General features: G+C 46.4%; 1 protein-coding gene across 2 annotated transcripts in view; it reads right to left on the bottom strand.

Moving 5' to 3' along the window:
* Positions 1 to 1,727: 1,727 nt before the first annotated feature.
* st18 (ST18 C2H2C-type zinc finger transcription factor) overlaps positions 1,728 to 23,510 on the bottom strand; it is a 77,163-nt gene continuing 55,380 nt past the window's right edge. Inside the window, exons 12-22 of one of the 2 annotated variants that reach the window (XM_066682907.1) lie at positions 21,268 to 21,513; positions 19,648 to 19,757; positions 18,139 to 18,201; positions 16,990 to 17,058; positions 15,255 to 15,317; positions 14,389 to 14,469; positions 8,243 to 8,464; positions 7,176 to 7,261; positions 5,880 to 5,983; positions 5,382 to 5,525; positions 1,728 to 3,985 (exon numbers count right to left, since the gene is read on the bottom strand). In XM_066682907.1, coding sequence (XP_066539004.1) covers positions 3,827 to 3,985; positions 5,382 to 5,525; positions 5,880 to 5,983; positions 7,176 to 7,261; positions 8,243 to 8,464; positions 14,389 to 14,469; positions 15,255 to 15,317; positions 16,990 to 17,058; positions 18,139 to 18,201; positions 19,648 to 19,757; positions 21,268 to 21,513 — 1,347 coding nt within the window. In that variant the 3' untranslated portion in view covers positions 1,728 to 3,826. Of the gene's footprint in view, positions 3,986 to 5,381; positions 5,526 to 5,879; positions 5,984 to 7,175; positions 7,262 to 8,242; positions 8,465 to 14,388; positions 14,470 to 15,254; positions 15,321 to 16,989; positions 17,059 to 18,138; positions 18,202 to 19,647; positions 19,758 to 21,267; positions 21,514 to 23,510 lie in introns of both variants that reach the window. The other variant, XM_066682906.1, reaches the window with a different exon arrangement.

Below are 23,510 nucleotides of genomic sequence, written 5' to 3'. Positions count from 1 at the left end.
TATTTAAAATAATAAAGTAAATCAGCTCACTCTGTGAGAGGTCATGACGTTATTACTGTACACACAGGATCTTTGAGAGATCTGATTTACATTTCAGAACGAAAAGAAACAAACCTCCTAGGTTTCAGCCAATGAGGATTAAGCTGTCGTCACTAGGCCGTCTCTCGTCACGTGCAGCTCCTGGAGAGCAACTGCAGCAGCTGGCTTTGAAGCCTGCAGCCACCTTGTACTCGCAAGATTATAATGGCGTGTATCATCATGATGTATCGCAGGTGCAGACACAAGTCGGACCAAAAAACTCACCGGCACCACACCAAAACAAAGTGATCGAACAGTGCAGTGCAGGGAGAAGGCAAACAAGCCCCCTAACTTACCCTCTCAGTAGGGGGCGCTGTAATCCATCATCATTTTACTCTCTTCAATGGGCAGTGGTGTCCTTGGTTGCCACTGAGGCTCAGATAAGTGTCTCTTAAAGTAAAGGGTTTACAGGTTTCTCTTGAACTTTTTTAAAGGCTGTTATTTGATGCCAGTTCAGTAAAGAGCTGTGCACCTAAAGCACTAACTTATCCTTTCCTTCTTTGACACAGAAGCCACATTTTTTGAGAAAGGCTACAATATAAAACTGTCTGATGGACAAAGAAAACCCACTCACCTTCGTCCAGAACATGAATCCTGGCCTCGGATCTAAAAGGAAGAAACAGGTGGCACTTCTGTGGATCAGATTTCTGTAAATCCTTAGTGGAGTTTGATGTTTGCTGATGAACGAGGACAGACTTAGAGTCTTGTAATGGTCAATATTAGCATTAGCAAACCTCTGCTAATAACGGATTGTTGTCCTGGTAGTTCAGAGAGCAGTAGTTTAGAAAAAAGCTCAGAAGAAATAGACACCCAGAAATCCAGAGGGAAATCAGACTATGCCCCAGAGTTATTCAAGTTATATTTATTCTTTATTTAGTTTCACACTCTCACAGTCACTCACACTCTCACCAAACACTCACACTCTCACCAAACACTCACACTCTCACCAAACACTCACACAGTCATTCACACTCTCACCCAGTCACTCACACTCTCACCAAACACTCACACAGTCACTCACACTCTCACCAAACACTCACACAGTCACTCACACTTACACATTTACTCATACACTCAAATAGTCGCTCACACTCTCACCACTGACACGTGTACAGTTTCACACTCTCACAGTCACTCACACTCTTCACCAAACACTCTCACAGTCACTCACTCTCACCAAACACTCACAGTTACTCCCACTCTCACCCAGTCACTCACACTCTCACCAAACACTCATCCACACAGTGACTCACACACACAACACTCAACCAGTCACTCACACACTCACACAACACACTCATCAAGTCACTCACAGTTACTCACACTCAGAGACTCACACACTCACCCAGTCATTCACACACTTACACAACACACTCAAGTCACTCAGAGTCACTCACACTCTCACCCATTCACTTACACACACTCACACCTGTGGGCAGTTTCACACACTCACCCAGAGCAGTCTTATGGTCATCAACAGACCAGTGATGGACTAGGGGTGACCTCAGGGACGTGGGGCAGGTGCGGCTCCTTACGTGAGCAGAGTGCAGACGGCTGAGGCAGGTGTTTGTAAGAAACCAGGTCCACGTCAGTGTCCAGCGTTAGTGTGTGACACCGAGGATTCAAGAGATCATTAAATTGTTTATTTCTACCATTACACAAACTGTACAACACAGCGCGCCACTGCTTAGGAAACCCTCCAGTGTAAAGAAACTTCAATATAGAAACTACTTTAACTGAAAAAACAAGCGCTTCGTTTTAATCAAAAGGAAACGAAATCATTTACAGTACAGTGTTTCATACTAATATCATTACACAAAAGATTTATTTCACATTACAAAACATCAAATACAAACGCGGAAAATAAATAAATAAATAAATAAACAAAGAAGTAGTCCTCACAAAAGTTCCTGAGCAAACAATGTGTGGTTCATAAATGAAACATTAGGAATTACAAATAATTTAACATCGTTATAAATTACACTTCTGTCTTGTTTTCTATTTTTTAAAAAGATTTTCTCTCAATTAACGGGGCGGGTTTTGGTCAAGCGCAGCATTTTATTAAAACTCCTGCACGGTCTCAGTTCAGGCAGCTGGAAGTCCAACTCTGCCCTTATCACTTTGAGGGACACAGCAGATGATGTCAGTGCTCACCTCTGCTAGAAGTCATGCACCAGGCGTAAAGTCCAGTCCACAGACCCAGCCCCCCCCCCCTCTTCAAGTTGGGAACCTCAGGAACAGGGAGGCCTTGCCCTTGAGAGAGGGAACTGAACACACAGTCGCGGGAGACCGCAGTACAAACAGAGTTTGCTCTATGCGCCGTGAACGGTTCCCTTGCTTACGTCTAAGACCACCCTGCTCCTCTAGGTTGCCCCCTCAGTTTCTCCAGGGGCTGCGTCTGTGGGTTGGGGATGCGCTGCTCTACGCCACACGCTGTGTCTGTGTTGGAAAAGTAACTAGCTCAGAATTCAGTCAACACTTAACTCTTAACTGGCTTTTAAAAGAGGCCTTTTTAAAAAGGGGTTTACTTTTAAAGGTTCTTCAGGGCGCTCCAACGTTGCACTGAAACTCGGCGGAGAAGGTACCAACTCATGATCAATGAGGAAACACTTGATTCTCATATTACAACAATATCATCCCATACTTCAAATGGCATATAAACAGTAGCTAGACAGAGTTAGAGGCTTTTTTTTTCTTTCTGAAAATAAATATACTGTATAATAAAAGGAATCACCATTCACGTAATACTGCTCTACCACAAAAACATAGTATATTCCATGTAGTCATTTACATATAGGCACATATATGCACACGCAGGAGTGTGCACACCAAAGGCAGTTCATATTGAGAGAAACGCAAATCGGGTTTTTCATGGAGTGATTTCTACGCCTGGATGTTGTCCCCTCCACCAGTGAAACCCAGTGTTTGGATGAACACAGATCTGAGCTCAGTAGTAGCTACGAATACTGGACTAGGGTTCAGCCTTGTCTGGGAAATTAATTTGTAGCACACAATACATTCAAAAAAAGACCACCGAGAGCTGCAAGGACCACCAGTAAGAGCTCTGTGCCACTAGGTGGCGCACCAGGACTGTTGATATTCCATCTGACATCAGTCATTGGTGAGAGGAGCATAACAAATGCAAGTAAACATGGTTTTCTTTCTTCGTCTTTTTCCCTCCTTTTCTTTAAACAACAACAACGACAACAGAAATAAAACCCTACCAAATAAAATACGAGGCGTGTAAATGTGCTCGAGCCTAAGTCCGTTTCAAATACGCAGAGCGGAAGTGAAGAAAGAAAATAAAATACCCACCGTTACCGACATTGATGTTAAATACAAAATAAATAAAATATATTACTGTTCAATAAATCATTTCTCGATGAATAGAGACAATAAATAGCAATAATAGCATTAATACACAAAAGAACACATACAGAGTCAAGCAAATCAAAGGAAATAAATAAGTGCAAAGAAGGGCAGGTGTGTGTGTGTGTGTGTGTGTGTGTGAAAATCTCACCAAAAATGAACATCAAATCAAAAAGCTTGGAAATGGCTGCTCATTATGAGTGCAATCCATGGAATGAATATAATAATTTACCCACTGTTTATTCATAAATAAAAGCTCTGTCCTGCACGCAGTGTGCTGCCAGCCGGGCCCAGACCATCAGAAGAGAACGAAACTAAAGGAAAGGTAAGACAGAAACACAAGCTGTCCAGAGATATTGCTGGTCTGCGGTACAGTGCTTCACGGGGAGTAGACGGTCTCGACGTGGATGCCCTTGATGGCCTGTCTGATGCTGTCCAGTAAGGCCTTGCATTCTGGAGAGTACTCGTGTTCGGAGCTGTTGTACATATCCGTCAGTGTCTTCACGTACACTTCGAAGTTCTGCTCATTTATCGGACCCTGGAGAACAAGGAGAGTGTGTAAGTTCACAGTCTGGAACTTGTAAACAGCAGTGGACACTTCCCTTAGAGGCAGGGCTGGACATTCCCCACTACATTGTGGCCATTACTGGCTGTACACACTTTGGGGTGAATCCTATTTCCCTCTTAGCCCTACCGCTCTGTTTTGTTTCCCTAGGGGTGGGGGTCTCAGTTCTTGTGGGGAGAGAGGGGTGGGGTGAAGTGTGAGGGCGACATGGACCTTAAAATTGATATTTTCAGAGTCACACTCCAAACGGAGGGTTATGACGCCTTGTGAATCAGCAGCGAGACGCTGTGCAGCGCCCAAAGTAACCCACAGGTGTCAGTGTCTCCTCCTTTAAACTCTATGACCCCAGTGTATTCTCTGAGTTTAATGTAGTTTCAGTGGATTATGGCCTTTACTTCAGAACGAGCAGAAAACAGCACGAGGAGCAGCTGAGGTCTCTGGAGTTAGCTGTGAATCTACAGTTCCACTTTAAATAGTGAAGCTATTACACTCTAGCCCCTGAGGCTACTGCAGCATTTAAGGTGGAACTGTAGTGTGAACAGAACTCTGCAGAATGAGAATCTGAGCTGAGCTCCATGTCACAGAAGAGTGAGGAGAGGGGGGTAATCTCTGATTGTGGAACTCTTCTGAAGGAGAATGAGGCTCTAAATGTAACTAAAGTCCAGCAGCTCCTCTGATATCACTGCAGACTGGTGCAGAGCTGCTACAGAGCGGCGCTAGTCGCCTGGGAATGAAGCGCTGCTCTGTTTTATTTGTGTTCTGATGAAGTATCAGGGTCTTGAAAGGTCGTCTCGTTTCGTATGGGGAGAGTTTAACCACTAAGCTCTGTAACTCAGCTCCAAGGGGCAAAGTCTCAGAGTGTTGAGACGGGTCTGTGTCCACGCCAGCGTTACTATTGGATGTGCAAATACAGCTATGGGCGTATTAGGGCGTATGGGCTGTAATGGGGTCAGGAAAGTCTCTGGTGTGACCCGCAAGAGAATGTAGGAGAGGGGGGAGACAGGCCAGCATGGTCTCCACACCTAGGAGCCCCCTGGTGGCTGTTGGAGATAAGGCGCCCTACACAAGGCCACATGAGTTTGGAAGGAGGAACATTTTTTTTGGAAGATCCAGGTGAAAACTCTATCACACACTGCAGCCCAATTTTATATGAATTATAGTGTTTAAAATAAAAGTCATGTAGATATGTGTCAGAGTGGGAGGGCTTGAAAACATTCTACATTTACATAGGGACATAGCGGAGGGGGGCCCTGCAGAATACGTGAGGGAATCACTGACATAACCCTCTGGGTTCTCCCACTTTCCCACTCTGGAACCAGGCGGAGGTTCTTGATAACACTGTAAGGTGAAGGGACGAGCGGTGTCTCACCATCTGCGGCAGCTGGATGTCAGTAAGGCTGTTGATAAGTGCTTGACTGAGCCGTGCCAGCTCCTTCAGCAGGCTGTCGTTGTGCTGCTCGATCATTTTGTTCTCCTCCTCGATGGTCTTCAGGTTGCACTCCATGGAAGAGATCTGGACCAGGGAGGAGCACAAAAGGTCAGGGACAGAGAAACGTGGAATTATACTGTGTTTAGTTTAAAGACATCAGTGACCTGGACTTTTAAGAGCCAGTTGTTATTATTATGAAGTTATTACTTCACTCAGAACGTGACGAGAGCTCGGACTCTGAGCTTAATCCACATCCACAGATATCCACTTCTAAAACGGACTGTTCACTGGATGCCTGATGTACCAACAGGGGGCGCTGTCACCAGCTCATCAGTGTCATAATCTATAATCTATATTTGTATATGTATATTAAGCCACATTAATCTATGTCCTGGAGAAACTTTGCGTTCGTCTGTCGGCTCTTCACACACTATTTACCTGCGTCTGCAGCTGCATCATGTCGGCCTCTATTTTCAGATTGGACTCGTTCAGCTCCTTTATTTCATGATCCAAATGCTGCATGTCCTCACTGCCCTCGATGCCTGCCTCAAACACAAGCAGAGAAAACACGCATTAGCTTCACAGTATCAACAACAAGAGGAGAACACAGCTGGAGACGGTCAGTTTGAGTGGTCATTACTGCTCGGTGCAGCTGAAATCAGAGGCAGTGTTTATACTAAAATCAGAGGCAGCCAGACACTGTGCTGTGGACATGACCGCAACCACAACTGACAGACCCTCTGGACCTCTGCTCTCAGCGCTCAGACTTACAGCTAGATCGCCCTGGCCTTGGTTATAAACTCAGACCTGGGCCTTCATTTATAGAAAATAATCACAGTTTAAATCACAGTCGCAGCATTGATCTGAAACATTGTTTTAGAGATTCTACCCCACACTGTTCAGCCCTAGTGTTCATTTATTAGAGTTCAGTAGTAATGATTCAGTAGTTAGAATTTAGTGTTTAGGGTTCAGCAATGAGTATTTACTAATTAGGGTTCAGTAGTTTAGCAATTAAAGTCCAGTAAATAGAGTTCAGTAGTTAGTGTTCAGTAGCACAGTAGCTAGTGTTCAGTAATTCAGTAGTTAAAGTTCAGTAGTAGGGTTCAATAGTGTTCAACTACTGAACACTAACTACTGAAGACTAACTACTGAACTACTGAAAAACTAACTACTGAGCTGCTGAACACTAGCTACTGAACACTAACTACAGAACTATGGAACAGTAATTACTGAACTACTGAAAACTACTGAAGACTAACTACTGAACACTAACTACTGAACTACTAAACATTAACTACTGAGTTACTGAACACTAACTACTGAATACTACTGAACTACCGAACACTAACTACTGAACTACTGGACACTAACTACTGAACACTAACTACTAAATACTACTGACCTACAGAACACTAACTACTGAATACTACTGAACTACCGAACACTAACTACTGAATACTACTGACCTACAGAACACTAACTACTGAACACTAACTACTGAATACTACTGAACTACCGAACACTAACTACTGAATACTACTGACCTACATAACACTAACTACTGAACTACCGAACACTAACTACTGAGCTACTCAGTAGTAGTGTTCAGTAGTTAGTGTTCAGTTGTCAGAGTTTAATGCGTTTAATGCAGTGCTATGGTGTAGGGCACATTTAAAGATCTTGACCCTTGTTCTGAAAGTGTTTGTTTAATGAAATGAAGGAATGTCCACACACCGCTGCTGGTCTTCACTTTGATGGTCATCTCCTCTCCCGAGAGCTTCCTCTTGATGCTCTGAGCGTTGAGTGGACACCCGGACAAACTGAGGACAAACAACAGTGTTAAACACTGGGACAACAACTGAAACACGCTTCTTTAGACTGAGGATTAGGTTTAAGAACAGGACCAGCTCTCTTTGTTCATTAATAACAAACTAATTTAGAGTTTTAACATTGAGTGCGAGCACTTTGAGGAAACAAGGTACAGTGCATCTGTGGTAATCAGGGCACAGGGCATTCCTCTTCAGACGGATTAAAGAGTCCATATTCTCTCTCGTCTCCACAGTGGAACACAGTTCTGTTTCTTAATGAAACGTCTGTGACCTGCTTTGGTCCAAACCCCACGAGCCCCACAGCAGTGTTCTCCCCCTGTGTAAACAGCCCCTGTTCAGAACGCCCGCTTTCAGCACCTGTTCCTTTAAATGATAATGAGCCGCTCGCTGTTCACCCCGACCCCGAGCGCACAGCAGTGAGGAGCGAGGAGCAGAAGCTCTGGTTTTTAGCCGTTTTCACTCTGTTCTCTTTCTTCTCCGTTTTTACTCAGTGCTCTTATTTCTCTGCGCTCGTTGTGTCTGTTTCGTTGAGTTTAACCTCGTCTTTGAGCTCTCACATAAACACGGGTCCAGCGCTGTGATTGGACACACTCAGACGAGGGGGCGGGGCCATTCTCTGCACTGAGTCAGAATCAGAGGCTCATTTTATCCCATGCTTTCTGACTCAGGCAGCACACAGAGAACTGACTAGATGGTCTTGTTTCACAGTGTGTGGGTTGGTGGGCTCCTGATCCAGTGAGCTAATGTGAATATACACTGAACTAGGGATTTCTACATAGTGTGTCCACTTTAAGATTCATTTGTGTGCCTTGACAAATACATAAACAGGTTTCAGAACTGATTTGCACTTTATAGAAAATAAAAAAAAAGGATAAATAATAATTTTCATCAACACAATGAAACACACAACAATGGACTGCACCTTTAACGAGGATAAAGGAAACAGGACAGTGTTAGCGGTGATGTTCTGACCTCCTGTGTGTGGCGAAGACATTGTTGGCGTGTCCCAGGCCGTTGCAGCCGGGCAGGGGGCAGTGGGGCAGCTCCTGTTTGCACGTCTTCCAGGAAAAGCCCATTCCATTCAGGGCACATTCTTTCTGGCGCTTGGCTGCGATGGGACAACTGCTGGCGCTCCGGTGGGACGTATATTTCCCTGAGACGTGACCCTGACCGTCACAGCCAAGGACAGGACACCTAACACAAAGGACAAGAAACAAACTCTTCATATATTTCATCATCACCTTTCCACTGTCCACTCACTGTCCACTCAGGTCACTCTGTAGTCCACCTGTTGCTCTGCATACTTTACTATCCCCCTTTCCCCCTGTTCCTCAGCGCTCAGGACCCCCACAGAGCAGGTGTGATGTGGTGGTGGATCATTCTCAGCGCTGCAGTGACACTGACGTGGTGGTGGTGTGTTAGTGTGTGTTGTGCTGGTGTAGAGTGGATCAGACACAGCAGTGCTGCTGGAGTTTTTAAACCCCTCAGTGTCTGGACCGAGAACAGTCCACCGACCAAAAACATCCAGCCGACAGCGTCCTGTGTCACTGATGAAGGACTAGAGGACGAGCGACACACACTGTGCAGCGACAGATGAGCTACTGTCTCTGACTCTACATCTGCAAGGTGGACCAACGAGGGAGGAGTGTCTCACAGAGTGGACAGAGAGTGGACACAGGGTTTAAAAACTCCAGCAGCTCTGCTGTGTCTGATCCACTCTACACCAGCACAACACACACCAACAGAAAAGTGTTAAACAGTGAAACACACTCTAAATATGAGCTGCAGATGTTGGTGTGGTTGTGGATGTTGTGGCTATTGCGTGCGGTGTGTGTTCATGGCGCTGTGGACTGTGCGAGGCGTAATATCAGAGGCCGAGTGTGAGATCGTACAGAAGGAGGTCATGGTGCTAGGATGGGTGGGGTGACCCGGACCAGGCTACTGCCCCCTGTGGCTGTTTGTCGCCTGCACAGTTCTGGGTCGAGCCACAGGAGTGTGTGCAGATGCAGCTCGACCTTTGACCTGCTTAAACGAAAAGCTCTCGTGAAGCAGAAACAGATCCTCTTTGTTCCTCTCCTCTCCGAACCGCCTCACCGCGCCGCTGCCATTACAGCAGATTACGGCGCAGGCCGAGTACAGGAGGCGCTCCACAGCGGCTTGCACTGTTATTTCATCACCGCGGCGTGAGGAGCAGCTGCCAGAGTGCGCCGGCGTCGAACTAACAGTCGCCAAACAACTCCTAAAAAACCACCGCTCGACATTTGTCGCTGGGTAAGTCACACGCTTCCATAAATACCCCTCCACTTGCTGAGCAGGAAGATTTTTCAAAAACCATTAAGAAGATTAATCCGTGAAATGCTGATTAAAAATGTATCCAAAAAAAAAAAAAAAACACAGAGAGAGAGAGAAATGTAGAGCAAGAGAGATAAAGAGAAACAGAGGGAGAGAAATGAAAAACGAGAGAGAGGTGGGGGTGTGTTAGAGAGAAAAGAGGGGGAGAGAGAAAGAGAGAGAGAAAAGTTGAGCAAGACAGATAGAAAGTGAAAGAGACGGAGGGGGAGAAATGAACAGAGAGAGAGAGAGAAAAGAGTCAGAACACAGAGAGGGGGCAGAGGGAGGTGCGGCTGGGTGTTAGAGAGAAAAAGAGAGAGAGATGGGGAGAGAAAAGAAGAGCAAGACCAGGAACGTAAAAGAGGAATTAGAGAAATGAGGTGAGGAGAAAGTGAGAGAGAGAAGAAAGAAGAGAGAGAGAGAGGGAGAAAGGGGGACAGAGAAAGAAAGGGAAAGTGTTATAGAGAAATAGAGAGACATGGAGAAATGGAAAGAGAGGGAGATGGGGAGAAAGAAGAAGAGAAAGACGGAAAATAAAGGAGGAATGAGAAATGAGGAGCGAGTGAGAGTCTTAGAGAACAAATAAAGATGGATACGGAAAAGAGCAAGAGAGAGGAAGTAAAAGAGAAAGGGGGGGGAGAAATGAACAGTGAGACAGAGAGAGAGAGAGAGAGAGAGAGAGAGAGAGAGAGAGAGAAGAGTCAGAACACAGAGAGGTGGCAGAGGGAGGTGTGGCCAGGTGTTAGAGAGAAAAAGAGAGAGAGATGGGGAGAGAAAAGTAGAGCAAGAAACATAGAGAGAAAGTGGACGAGAAACAGAGGGAGAGAGATGGGGAGAGAAAAGAAGAGCAAGACCGGGAACGTAAAAGAGGAATTAGAGAAATGAGGAGAAAGAATGTTATGAGAAAAAGAAAGACAGAAGAGAGAGAGAGACAGTGAGAGACGTGGAGAAATTGAAAGAGAGGGAGATGGGGAGAAAAAAGAAGAGAAAGACAGGGAAAGTAAAGGAGGAATGAGAAATGAGGAGCAAGTGAGAGAGAGCGAAAGGTGAAAAGAGGAGAGAGAGGGAGAGAGAGAGAGAGTGTTAGAGAACAAATAAAGATGGATACGGAAAAGAGCAAGAGAGAGAAAGTAAAAGAGAAAGGAGAGAAGGGAAAAGAGAGAGAGAAATAAAGGAAAAAAAGGAGAGGAGAATGAGGCTGACGTTATTCGACACATGGAAACTATAATGTGAGTCAAACAAATAAACAAACAGAAACACCGGGATGAATAATTACGAGGTTAATACAGTTGCTTTGGGGAAAAAGCGCACACCGTAATCCAGGCGAGTTGAAGAGTGGAGTGGCCAGTAGTCGGCCAATTTATCCCCCCCCACCCACCACCCCCAGCCCCCGCCGCAGGGGTCAGTAATGGAATGACATAAATTGCAGATAATTGTTGTGTGTCCTGCGCAGGGGAGGGGGAAAAAGCCGATGATTGGGGGGTCAGTGGCCCCTGCGCTGATAGCCCACACTGGGACAGGTGAAAGGCTATCGGGGATGGAACAAATAGCTTTGCGGCGAGCCGTGCGGCGGGAGGGTGTTTGGAGCGTAACGGCGCGGCTCTAACCAGTGGGTGCTCCGGCTCCGCGGCCCGCCGGCAGGGAGTGGACATACATCAGCCACCTGGACAACACAGCCCTGCCATGCCCAGCAATTTACAATTAATCTGGACACGTTATAGATGCACTGGGCTCGTTCACTACCTCCCTCCCTCACTCACTCACTCCCCATCTCTCCTCCTCCATCCCTCACTCAGGGTGGGAGCTGCTCTGGTTCCTGAGTCCCTGCCTCTGCAGTAGTGATTAAAAATGAAATCCTGGCACAGATGTAAACGTGAGGAGATGCTGGAGGTCTGGATCAGGGACAGAGGAGGTGGGTCCACTCCCCCGGCCCATCCTCTGCGATCTGATGCTGGGAAAGGCTCTGTCTGAGTTGGGGTGTCCTCTCCTGCCTGACCATAAGACAGCACCTACACACTTAAAAACGATGGTTCTCCAAGGGTTCTTTAGTAAAGAAAATGGTTCTGAACCTATTTTACGATTGAACAGTTCTTCGCATCATGAAGGGGGTCTTCAGCTTTGATGGAGAGTGTGCTGTAGATGGCTCTCACTTTTAGAGAAGGGTTCCATACGGCAGCAAAAAGGGTTTTTGTATTTGAACAAGTTTGACGCTGGGGTTCTATATAGACCCTTTTTCTTTACTAAAGAACCCCCTGAAGAACCATCATTTTAAGGGCGTACATGTCTCCCAGAACACGCCCTGCTCATCTCACTGGAGCATTCGGCACGTCCTCAAGTGTCTCGCCTTCAGAACCAGTGACTGACTGTCTCCAACTGTCTCCAGCTGTCTCACTGTCCAAACTGCAGAGTCCCTCACTGTCCAAATTGCAGAGTCCTTCACTGACTCACACTGTCTCACACTGTCCAAACTGCAGAGTCCCTCAATGTCTCTGGCTATCTCACACTGTCCAAACTGCAGAGTCCCTCACTGTCTCACACTGTCTCTAACTGTCCAAACTGCAGAGTCCTCTACTGTCTCACACTGTCCAAACTGCAGAGTCCCTCACTGTCTCACACTGTCCAAACTGCAGAGTCCCTCGTTGTCTCACACTGTCTCTCACTGTCCAAACTGCAGAGTCACTCACCGTCTCACACTGTCCAAACTGCAGAGTCCCTCACTGTCTCACACTGTCCAAACTGCAAAATCCCTCACTGTCTCACACTCTCTCTCACTGTCCAATTTGCAGAGTCCTTCACTGACTCACACTGTCTCACACTGTCTCTAACTGTCCAAACTGCAGAGTCCTCTACTGTCTCACACTGTCCAAACTGCAGAGTCCCTCGTTGTCTCACACTGTCCAAACTGCAGAGTCCCTCACTGTCTCACACTGTCCAAACTGCAGAGTCCCTCACTGTCTCACACTGTCCAAACTGCAGAGTCCCTCACTGTCTCACACTGTCCAAACTGCAGAGTCCCTCACCGTCTCACACTGTCTCTCACTGTCCAAACTGCAGAGTCCTCTACTGTCTCACACTGTCCAAACTGCAGAGTCCCTCGTTGTCTCACACTGTCCAAACTGCAGAGTCCCTCACTGTCTCACACTGTCCAAACTGCAGAGTCCCTCACTGTCTCACACTGTCCAAACTGCAGAGTCCCTCGTTGTCTCACACTGTCTCTCACTGTCCAAACTGCAGAGTCCCTCACTGTCTCACACTGTCCAAACTGCAGAGTCCCTCACTGTCTCACACTGTCCAAACTGCAAAATCCCTCACTGTCTCACACTCTCTCTCACTGTCCAATTTGCAGAGTCCTTCACTGACTCACACTGTCTCACACTGTCTCTAACTGTCCAAACTGCAGAGTCCTCTACTGTCTCACACTGTCCAAACTGCAGAGTCCCTCGTTGTCTCATACTGTCCAAACTGCAGAGTCCCTCACTGTCTCACACTGTCCAAACTGCAGAGTCCCTCACTGTCTCACACTGTCCAAACTGCAGAGTCCCTCACTGTCTCACACTGTCCAAACTGCAGAGTCCCTCACTGTCTCACACTGTCCAAACTGCAGAGTCCCTCACTGTCTCACACTGTCTCTAACTGTCCAAACTGCAGAGTCCTCTACTGTCTCACACTGTCCAAACTGCAGAGTCCCTCGTTGTCTCACACTGTCCAAACTGCAGAGTCCCTCACTGTCTCACACTGTCCAAACTGCAGAGTCCCTCACTGTCTCACACTGTCCAAACTGCAGAGTCCCTCACTGTCTCACACTGTCCAAATTGCAGAGTCCTTCACTGACTCACACTGTCTCACACTGTCCAAACTGCAGAGTCCCTCAATGTCTCTGGCTATCTCACACTGTCCAAACTGCAGAGTCCCTCACTGTCTCACACTGTCTCTAACTGTCCAAACTGCAGAGTCCTCTACTGTCTCACACTGTCCAAACTGCAGAGTCCCTCGTTGTCTCACACTGTCCAAACTGCAGAGTCTCTCACTGTCTCACACTGTCTCTCACTGTCCAAACTGCAGAGTCCCTCACTGTCTCACACTGTCCAAACTGCAGAGTCCCTCACTGTCTCACACTGTCCAAACTGCAAAATCCCTCACTGTCTCACACTCTCTCTCACTGTCCAAACTGCAGAGTCCTTCACTGACTCACACTGTCTCACACTGTCCAAACTGCAGAGTCCCTCAATGTCTCACACTGTCCAAACCGCAAAATCCCTCACTGTCTCACACTCTCTCTCACTGTCCAAACTGCAGAGTCCTTCACTGTTTCCGGCTGTCTCACCACTGTACAAACGGCAGAGTCCCTCACTGTCCCTCACTGTCTCACACTGTCTCTCACTGTCCAAACTGCAAAATCCCTCACTGTCTCACACTCTCTCTCACTGTCCAAACTGCAGAGTCCTTTACTGTCTCCGGCTGTCTCACACTGTCCAAATGGTCCGAACTGTGTCTTTTTTCCTAGGGTCAGCACTGAGTGCAGTGTGATGTTGCTCTGATCTTTATTGTGTATTTCTCTCTTTAGATCTCAGCACTGTCTCAAGTCTCTGTTGGCGCCTTACTTCAGTTTTCTCTGGACTCTGTTTCTGCTGGTGAGGATGTGATGATAAAGCACTTCTGTCTGTCCCTCTGGGGACAAGCGAACCCTAAATGCTGTAAACGTAAATGTATTATGTGATGACGATTGCCTGGTCTCATGGCTGCCGTACGAGGCCGTGTTAAACGTGACGCATGGATCTGAAGCTTACTTGATGTCCGGCTCCTCCTTCTCCTCTTTGCTGGGTGTGAGCTTCAGGCTTCCTTTCCTGGCGCGAGGGCATCCTGACAAACTGAAGAGGAAAACAATGTGTCAGTGTTTGGACGGGTTCAGCCGCCGAGACACGTGCACTGAGAAGATACCGCTGTCTTCTCCCGGCGAGGCGTCCCAGGCTGGACAGCCTCACGTCAGACAGAGGTCATGACCCTGCCAGTCCCAAAATGTCACGCTGTATTTCATCATCTCCGTCCCTTCACGTGTTCAAATGTCAATTACTAATATAATAACTCTCAGCAGCCGAGTAAACACTGCTCTGCATACTTTGTTAGTCCCCCTCTCCCCCTGTTCCTCAGCGCTCAGGACCCCCACAGAGCAGGTGTGATGTGGTGGTGGATCATTCTCAGCGCTGCAGTGACACTGACGTGGTGGTGGTGTGTTAGTGTGTGTTGGGCTCCTGTCTCTGACTCTACATCTACAAGGTGGACCAACGAGGGAGGAGTGTCTCACAGAGTGGACAGAGAGTGGACACAGGGTTTAAAAACTCCAGCAGCACTGCTGTGTCTGATCCACTCTACACCAGCACAACACACACTAACACACCACCACCACGTCAGTGTCACTGCAGCGCTGAGAATGATCCACCACCACATCACACCTGCTCTGTGGGGGTCCTGAGCGCTGAGGAACAGGGGGAGAGGGGGACTAACAAAGTATGCAGAGCAACAAAGGGACTACAGTCTGTACAGTAGAACTACAGAGTGACCGGAGTGGTCAGTGGTGCTGAGAGAGTGGGCACTGAGTTAAAAAAAAAAGGAGGTGGTGTTACTTTTATAGAGAGAAGCGTGTGGTCAGACCCACCTTCGATGAGAAGCGTAGTTTCCTGTCACGTGTCCTGAGCCGTCGCATCCAGGAGTAGGGCACCTGCTCAAGAGACGAGGGCAGGAGAGGAGAAGATGAGTAAAACAGCACAAAGACGAGGTGCTTTATCATCACAAGGTCAGTAAAAGTGACGCAGAGTCAGATCTCATTGTTTGAAGCTTCAAACAGAAGGGGGCGCTGTCCACACCCGGCTTCATGAACCAGTCCAAATGTAAATGGGGGGGGGGGGGGGTAATTTGTCTTGAGAGGCACTGTAATCCGATCACTCAAACCAGCTCTGGAGGGGGTCTGAGGCCCTCAGGTCACATCCCATCTGTAGTGTGAACTGTACTGTGCCTTTGACAGCATTGAAGTTGCCCCCAGATTGACCTCGTCACTGCCCTTGGGCTTCTAAAGCCCCTTTCACACGTGCGTGGAACCCCAGAAATATTCCAGACTTTACCCAGAGGTGTAAAACACAAACATCTGTAACATCTGTACCGGACGTTATCCTGCCATCCCCCTAGGTCAAAGTCCAGGTAATGTCCGTGTGAGAGCCTCTGTGTGAACAGAGCCAGGAATATTCCGGAGTATAATGCCGTTCCTCACAGGCACTGCCCCATGCCTAAAGCTCGTGGAAAAGGTCAACTCTGGAAAATTTCCAGCTGTGGACCTGGTTCTCTGGCCTGGTCCTGGAGTGCCGTGAGTGAAAATGAGTTCAGTGTCTCCTCTTGGGTTCATTCAGAGGCTAGAAGAGAACAGCACGCAGTCTTTATTTTACTGCTCTTTACTGTTAGAACAGCGCCGTAAATTATTGTGAAACACAGAACTGTGCCCTGAACCTAAAAACTGAAACTGAAACATGTTTTCATCCAGCTGCAGATGACCATAGGTTAATAATATTCAAAGTAATTGTGGACGTCTTCTCTTAACACATTCATCAGAAATCACTGAGACAGGCTCAGAGCAGTGTGTGTTCTGGGGCTCAGAGTGAGGGGCGCATTCACAGATTTAAGACCGGAGACCGTGGCACAGGAAGAAGCGTAGGTCTGGTTTGGAGACTGGGCGCAGACGTAAAAGGGCCACTCAGAGGGGCACAGTCCTAAGTCAGAGACCCACAGTGACAGCGCCCCGTTTGTTTGTAACTGAGAGTTATCGGGAGCTGAAGACTGGATCTCTGTACTCTCTCTACATTCTGTACTATTTCATTTTAAATCATGGTTTTCAGTGCAGAAAGAGAGTTTACCCTTTTACTTGTGCTTTTTACTTTTGTAAATGATTTTAATTACGATTTTACACATGATCCTCGCTGTCCAAAGGAAAACATATCTCTCCAGAAAAGTAACTTTACAGAAGAAGAGAAAATTGTAGGGAAATTGTAGTAAGTAGATTTAACTCAGAGTAATTCTGAAGCTTTCCATTGGTCTTTCATCATGAGGTGTTCACACAGTGTGGAGGACAGCTTCTGTGTTGAGATGATAAAGTAAACCCAACACCCACAAACACTGAGACACATGCATTTCTCTGGACAGCGACGGTATTTGAGTGAGTGATGTTGAGAAACTGGACGCTGTTCTGTTCTGGGGATCTGTGAAGGTTTGGTTTGGACCAGGTCTGAAGCACAAACGTGGTTTTAAGCCAAAACTGATTCCAAAACAACTACAGAAACAGAACCTAGGAGATTTCAGAAGGACAAACCCCACAGCGCTGTGTTATAGTAGTAAAGCGTGCTTACTTCAGTTCCTGTGCGTTGGCAGCCATCAGTGATTTGAGGGTCTTGTCGGCTAGTGGACATCCTGATACACTGCAAATACATTAAGAAAACAGTATGAATGGATTCGCCAGCGTCGCTGTTAAACGCCCTGCATCTGTGCAGCAGTAAAACATGCAGTGAGACCACAACATTACACTCCGGCCTCCATTCAGCAGCTTACGTACAGCACAACAAGAACGCACACGTTGTGTGCGTCCATTTTTAGGGATTCAGGCCTCGTCCACTGTGCTCTCCCACTCACGGCATCCGTATGGTACTGAATCTGTGCCGGAGGCGGGGCCGATGCAGCCACAGTCAAAATCCATGTTTAGATGAGTTTATAAGTGAAAGAAAGTCCTCCACATCCTCTACATCTTCCACGTCTTCATTTCTACAGGGAGTAACTCGGATACAGGGCTTTGGTTTTAGATTTCTGGGCCAGGTTCAGGTTGTCACAGGGAACCAGTGTTTTCTGGCACTACCACAGATCTGAAACTCAGAAACTCCCAAATGCACAACCCTGTCAGACACCTACCAATGTGAAACCTACCAGGTGATGTTCTGTATCGCGGGCCGATGCTCTACCACCTGAGTAAACTCAGACTGTGCCCCAGCCCTGGTGAGCTTAATCCATTTCAAGATGGCGGGCGTCAAGAGGGCGAGCAAAGAAGTGCAGGCATCGCCGTGTCCCGCAGCTTCCACCAGCTCTTCTTGGGAGGCTTTTTCTTTGCTCGCCCTATCGCCACCCGCCATCCTGAACATTATTCAATAAACAGAAATAATAAGGATGTGGTGGGTCAGTGATTATTGCTGTGGCTTTCCTAAGTAATGCTCTGTTATAAAGAACATCTAATGACCATTTTACTCAGTGATGTCAGATGTCCACAGCAGACAGATATTAACCACCAGAACACTCTCTATCAGGCGGACACACACCTCAGACTCAACACCGCTTGTAAAACTATGATATATATATATTTAAATGTATATTGTCTATCACCCTGAGCTGTGCTTGTGAGGGGCGGAGCTTCTCTGAGCTCATACACAGGCGGTCAGTTAAAGGTCAGTGTCAGTTAAAGACTGAAGAGAAGCTTGGATAAAAACACACTGACCCTCGGACGCTGCTCTCACCTTCTGTGTGATGCGTAGTTCCCCGTCACATGGCCACTCCCGTCACAGCCAGGTGTTGGACAGCTGTTGAGCAGAACGGACATGAAATTATACTAATAATAAATGGAACACGCTGATATTTCTGTACAGTGGAGCAGTCAGAGCATAACAATGCATTCATTCATTCGTTGTCTGTAACCCTTATCCAGTTCAGGGTCCGGAGCCTACCTGGAATCACTGGGCACAAGGCAGGAACACACACAGCCTTCACAGGGCGACACACACTCACACATTCACTCACACCTACGGACACTTTTGAGTCTCCAATCCACCTACCAACGTGTGTTTTTGGAGCGTGGGAGGAAACCGAAGGACTCTGTGTTAACAGCATGACGCTGGAGAAATGGTCAGTGTAAGGATCAGAAGGCTGACGGTGCAGGTTTAGCGCTCCAGGAAACTCACAGACCAATCACATGTGTTTCTGCACATCACACGTGAGGCTCCTCAGCCAATCAGATCTGTGCATTATGATGAGCGCTGTGACTCCACTGAGTGACACACACAGGGCAGGGTCCAGACGCCGCTGTCCTGGGGTCAGTAAAAACAGCCCGAGGGACGAGATCAAAGCTCTTTTGGGACACTTTCGGGACGACGGTGTGGTGTGAGTTACAACCAGAGACTTTAATGAGAAGGGGACGATTACGGGTTTAAATTCTCACCCGGATTCTGTTTACAGATAAAGCCCCGCCCTCCAGCAATAAGAGCCAATCAGATCGCTGGTTCTGGAACAGCAGTAAAATCAACTGCAACTATAAGTCATTAGGGACTTTATTTAAAAATGCGTTTATTTTTCAAAATCATTGTTTTATTTGTAAATTTTACTTGAAACGAGAAAAGGACATTGTATTTAGAGCGTTTATTATCTCTAATCATTAATAAATCCTGTTGAAATATGATTGAAAGTAACATTCAGTTGTTAACGATATAAAATGATGCTATAACTATGAGGTTATTGTAATGTCCAGGATACAGCACTGATCATACACAGGTTATACATTACACTCCGGACCTTGGGAAATGTTCTCTAACGGGACCTTAATGACTTATAATAAATTCCCCCTGTTCAATACTCTTCCCCTTAATCTCCACTAAAGGCTGGTAATAGCGATGCCCTCTGAGCTAGGGATCATCTCCTTTGTCTTCTCCTCATTGATTTCCAAAAGTTTACAGGAGAAGGAAAAAACCCCTTAATTTTCAGTGGAAATCAATGTAAAACAAGCGTTTCTTTTGAATCCATTCATCATGAGATTTTCACACAGTATGATGGACACCTGCATTGTTACAATGCTGTGGATAAAAGGCCAGTAGTAATTCACAAAAACAGAGATACATGCGTCTTTTTGATAGCGACGATATAAAGCAGTTCCATAAAGAATGAAGATTCGGACTCTGCTGATAGGACCGATATCTTCTTAAGAATCTACAGCAGAAGGCTTTACTCACGCTTGTGTGGTGGGTGTGTGTCCATACCTCATCAGCTCTTTCTTGCTGTCTCTTATGAGCATCTTATTCTTGGTGGCGCTGAGGCTCATGTCCCCGGAGAACACTTTATCCTCGAGTGACATCCTCTCCTGCTCCATCTACAAGAGTCCCAACACCACGGACACGGTCAGAAGGTCGGGAAATGTCAGCTATATTTCGCTAATGGCGTCTGGTAAGCTACTGAACTCTTGTTAGTGAACCATACGTCCAGCTGAACTCGGGCCGAATCCCCTGCCGCGTTTATGAGTGGCCCGAGGCCTTGGGCTTGACTTCATTGTTATTTCATTTGTTGTAAATGAAATATCTCTGAGCACCAGATGTCAGGAGAGGAATCAGACAGGTGACTGACCGCGGTGTTAAGTGTCTGTCTTTGTTTGTCAGTGCCAGGGAGGGTCAGAAATGTCAGCTTTTCCAAAACAAATGCTGCAGGGCTTTGTAGCTGGACACAGGGTTTGCTTATGAAGATACAACTGCTAATAAAACAACGAGAATAAATACTAACTTTCAGAGAAAGACAGAGATGTGAGCGTGAGGACAGTGCTGTTGGTTCACTGTAAAGAGTGACAGGGACGTGAGAGCTAGGACAGGTGTAGTCGCTCACTCTGATTGGTTCTGTGGCAGACCTGACATCACATACACTATTTGGCTCCACCCACTAAAAATCTAATAAAAGAAAACTGCAGAAAATAATTTAAAAACTCAGCATCATTCTCTCGCCGCCGCTGTTAAAGCACATTCAACACTAAATACTTTTAGCCCTTTTCCACCAACATGGAACCGGATCGCGTTCCGTTCGGGCACCAGATTTGGAACGGTCACTGCATTTCCACCAACACATACAGGCTCCAGAACGAGAAACGTTCATTCCCAGCTGGAACCAAAGTAATAGTGGGTTCTTCAGCAGAAACCGTGGAGATGTATCAAGATAATGATGCTCCAGAAAGAGCACAGAGGCTCAAATAAAGGGTTATGGTGCATCGGAGCTGGACAGGGCGTTAGAGGGTGTTATATTGTCTTTGACTGTGTTCTGGGTAAAGATCAGAGAGTCAGATGAGCCTCTGGAGCTTTTCGTCCTGAAACGGGAAAAATGCTAAACTGAAAATCAACTGTTATACAATTTCTGATGTGAAAATAAAACCACGTGAGATAAAACAGGAATACGTCTGTGTGTTTCTGGGGCTGTGGTCAGCGTGGCTAAAGGCCCGGTCACGTTTTGGCTACTATTCTCCGCTGTTCTCACCGTTCAGAAGCTCAGACCTCAGCATCATTTCCACGTGTGTAGCATATCTCACTTTGATCTAACCGCGCTTTAAACAGTGGATAAACCATGACTCTGTCCTGGCTCTATTCATTTATTTCTGTCTCTGGGGCTGAATTCAGACACAGCAATGAAAGGACCCAGCCCCCACAGCGCCCCCTGCTGATGATGTATCCTTGGTTCAGGTGGGGGCTGGTTTTGCAGGAAGCTTCTAAGAATCCTGAACGGAACGGTTCTTTGTGGGACAAGGGCTAAAAGAGAGAGTGGTCAGCACGAGGGACATAAGTGGACTCCAAACCCTTTAAACTCCATATATTCATTTCAGGAGTGGATTACCATTAGCTTCCTACCTCCTTGTCCTGCTGGAGAGGTGCTTTGCTGAAGTTGAGCGGCGTGTCCCAGGCGTCTTGCTCATAAACCGCCCTGTAGAAGGATGGAGAAATCTGCAGGGCCCCTGATTTGGCCAGCGACGTCTCGGGAGGGGTGAAGACCGCTTCCCCCAAAGCGGGCATGCCCGGAGAGCTTGTGGTCTTCTCCTTCTTCTTCTTCATGCTGAGGTCCAGAGTGCCGTTCTCATCCACCTCAATCACAGAGTCCTGGAAGACATGAGGAAGGATGTGAGTTGATCTGAGGTCAGGAGCCTCTGAGTCCTCTTTACACAGCATTTAAATAAATCCTCTTATCGTCACTTTAAGGTTTATTCGTCATTGTATACTCCCATTGGAAACCCTTTAATGACAGGGACCACTGTGAAGCAGCTGCACATGAGCTTAAGTTCAGTGAAGTTCTTGTCTGAACGATTCCTCCACCACACTGATGTTCCACAATTCCTCACAGAAATGTTCTAACATTGAGTATCGACTGATTACTGAGGTAAACACTGAATAGTGGCCCGTTTAAACACTGTTAAATGTGTGTGAGTGAGTGAGGGAGCCAGTCACATCTTAAAAATAAATAACAGACCTAAAGAAAAGGCAAAGCATTAAAGCCTCCTCCTTCTTTCTCCACTCACTGTCCACTCTTCAGCTCCACTGACCACACTGGTCACGCTGTAGTTCTACACTTACAGACCATGGTCTATCTGTTGCGCTGCTGAGTTTAGCCTCCTTTAACCCTGTTCTTCAGTGAGTAGAACCCCCACAGGACCCTTACAGAGCAGCTATGGTTTGGGTGGTGGGTTGTTCTCAGCTCTGAAATGGACAGTGAGTGTAGAAACAAGGGTGTGTTTTTAATGTTCTGGCTGATCAGTGTATTGAAAATATGTTTCGTGGCTCTAGGGGCTGCTGCGCTGTCTGCTTTCTGGGACGGGAAGACAGCGGCTGCAGATGATGCTTTTAGGTCATTGGCATTTCTACAAATTAAAAGACCTTCCTTACTTTAATAAAACAATCTAAAACATCACTCTTTTGTACAAGACACATTTTCTATTTTATTAATTGTATTTATCAAAATTTTAAACTCATATCATTGTCATTAATGCTCCTAGGTCATTGGCGTAAAGCCTCTCTGGATGAAGAAAAGGGTTTATTATTAACAGCTACAAAATGTCCCAGTTACAATGGAAGCGTTGTATTTAAATATTATTTAAATAATAAATATCATATATTTGAATATTGAATATAAACATAATTTAAATGAATTATTATATATATATTTTTATCATTCTTGTCCAATTAAACCTTGTATCTGTGTGTGTGTGTGTGTGTGTGTGCAGTGACTACATCATTTGAACACAGCAGCTGTCCTTCACTGTGTGTAAATCTCATGATGAACGACCAATAGAAACGCTCCAGAATTACTCACAATAACATCTACTTACACTGACTTTCATTAAAGTTAAAGTTACTATTTTTGAGATAAATATTGTTTCTTAATTCCTTATTCATTAAATATTTGCTGAATTTTCTCCCCATTTTTATGTCATCACCAGTTCCACCCCTGATCACACACACACTGGCCTCTCTTTCACTGGCATGGCGCCGGTGCTGTTACCAAAAACTTGAACAGTGCCAGAATGTGCCACCACAAAATCACAGGTTCACAGCCAGAAAAACTGCTGTCGTTCTGGCTCCTTAATCCTGCCAATCTGGAACCAACGAACCTGCGGCGCCAGCGGCCAGAGGGAGGGGTCCTAGCGTCACCCCATAAATTAGTTTGTTATAAACGTCATTCAGAACGAACTGCACAAGGACCACAGCAGACAGCAGTTATCACAGATCGTCAGAAGAAACAATGGCATTACTGTGATGTGGAATACAGGAGAAACTGGAACGCTACCATCGGAAAACCAAGGTGTGCAGTGACACACAGGAGGAGACGCTTTAAGTTTTAGCAGATTATAAATAAACAGAGAAAGCTTTAAAAGGAGGAGTACAGGGACAACAAACAAGAAGTGTCTAAAGTGGTGCTGGATGCAGCAGGTGGTGTCTCTGTCACAGCTCCAGGGGCCTGCAGGTTGTGGGTTCAAGTCCCACTCTGGGTGACTGTCTGTGAAGAGTGTGGTGTGTTCTCTCTGTGTCTGCGTGGGTTTCCTCCGGGTGACTGTCTGTGAGGAGTGTGGTGTGTTCTCTCTGTGTCTGCGTGGGTTTCCTCC

Source organism: Hoplias malabaricus, chromosome 10 (genome assembly GCF_029633855.1).
Source record: "Hoplias malabaricus isolate fHopMal1 chromosome 10, fHopMal1.hap1, whole genome shotgun sequence".
Taxonomy (NCBI): domain Eukaryota; kingdom Metazoa; phylum Chordata; class Actinopteri; order Characiformes; family Erythrinidae; genus Hoplias; species Hoplias malabaricus.
This window is presented reverse-complemented; position numbering and strand designations above follow the sequence as displayed.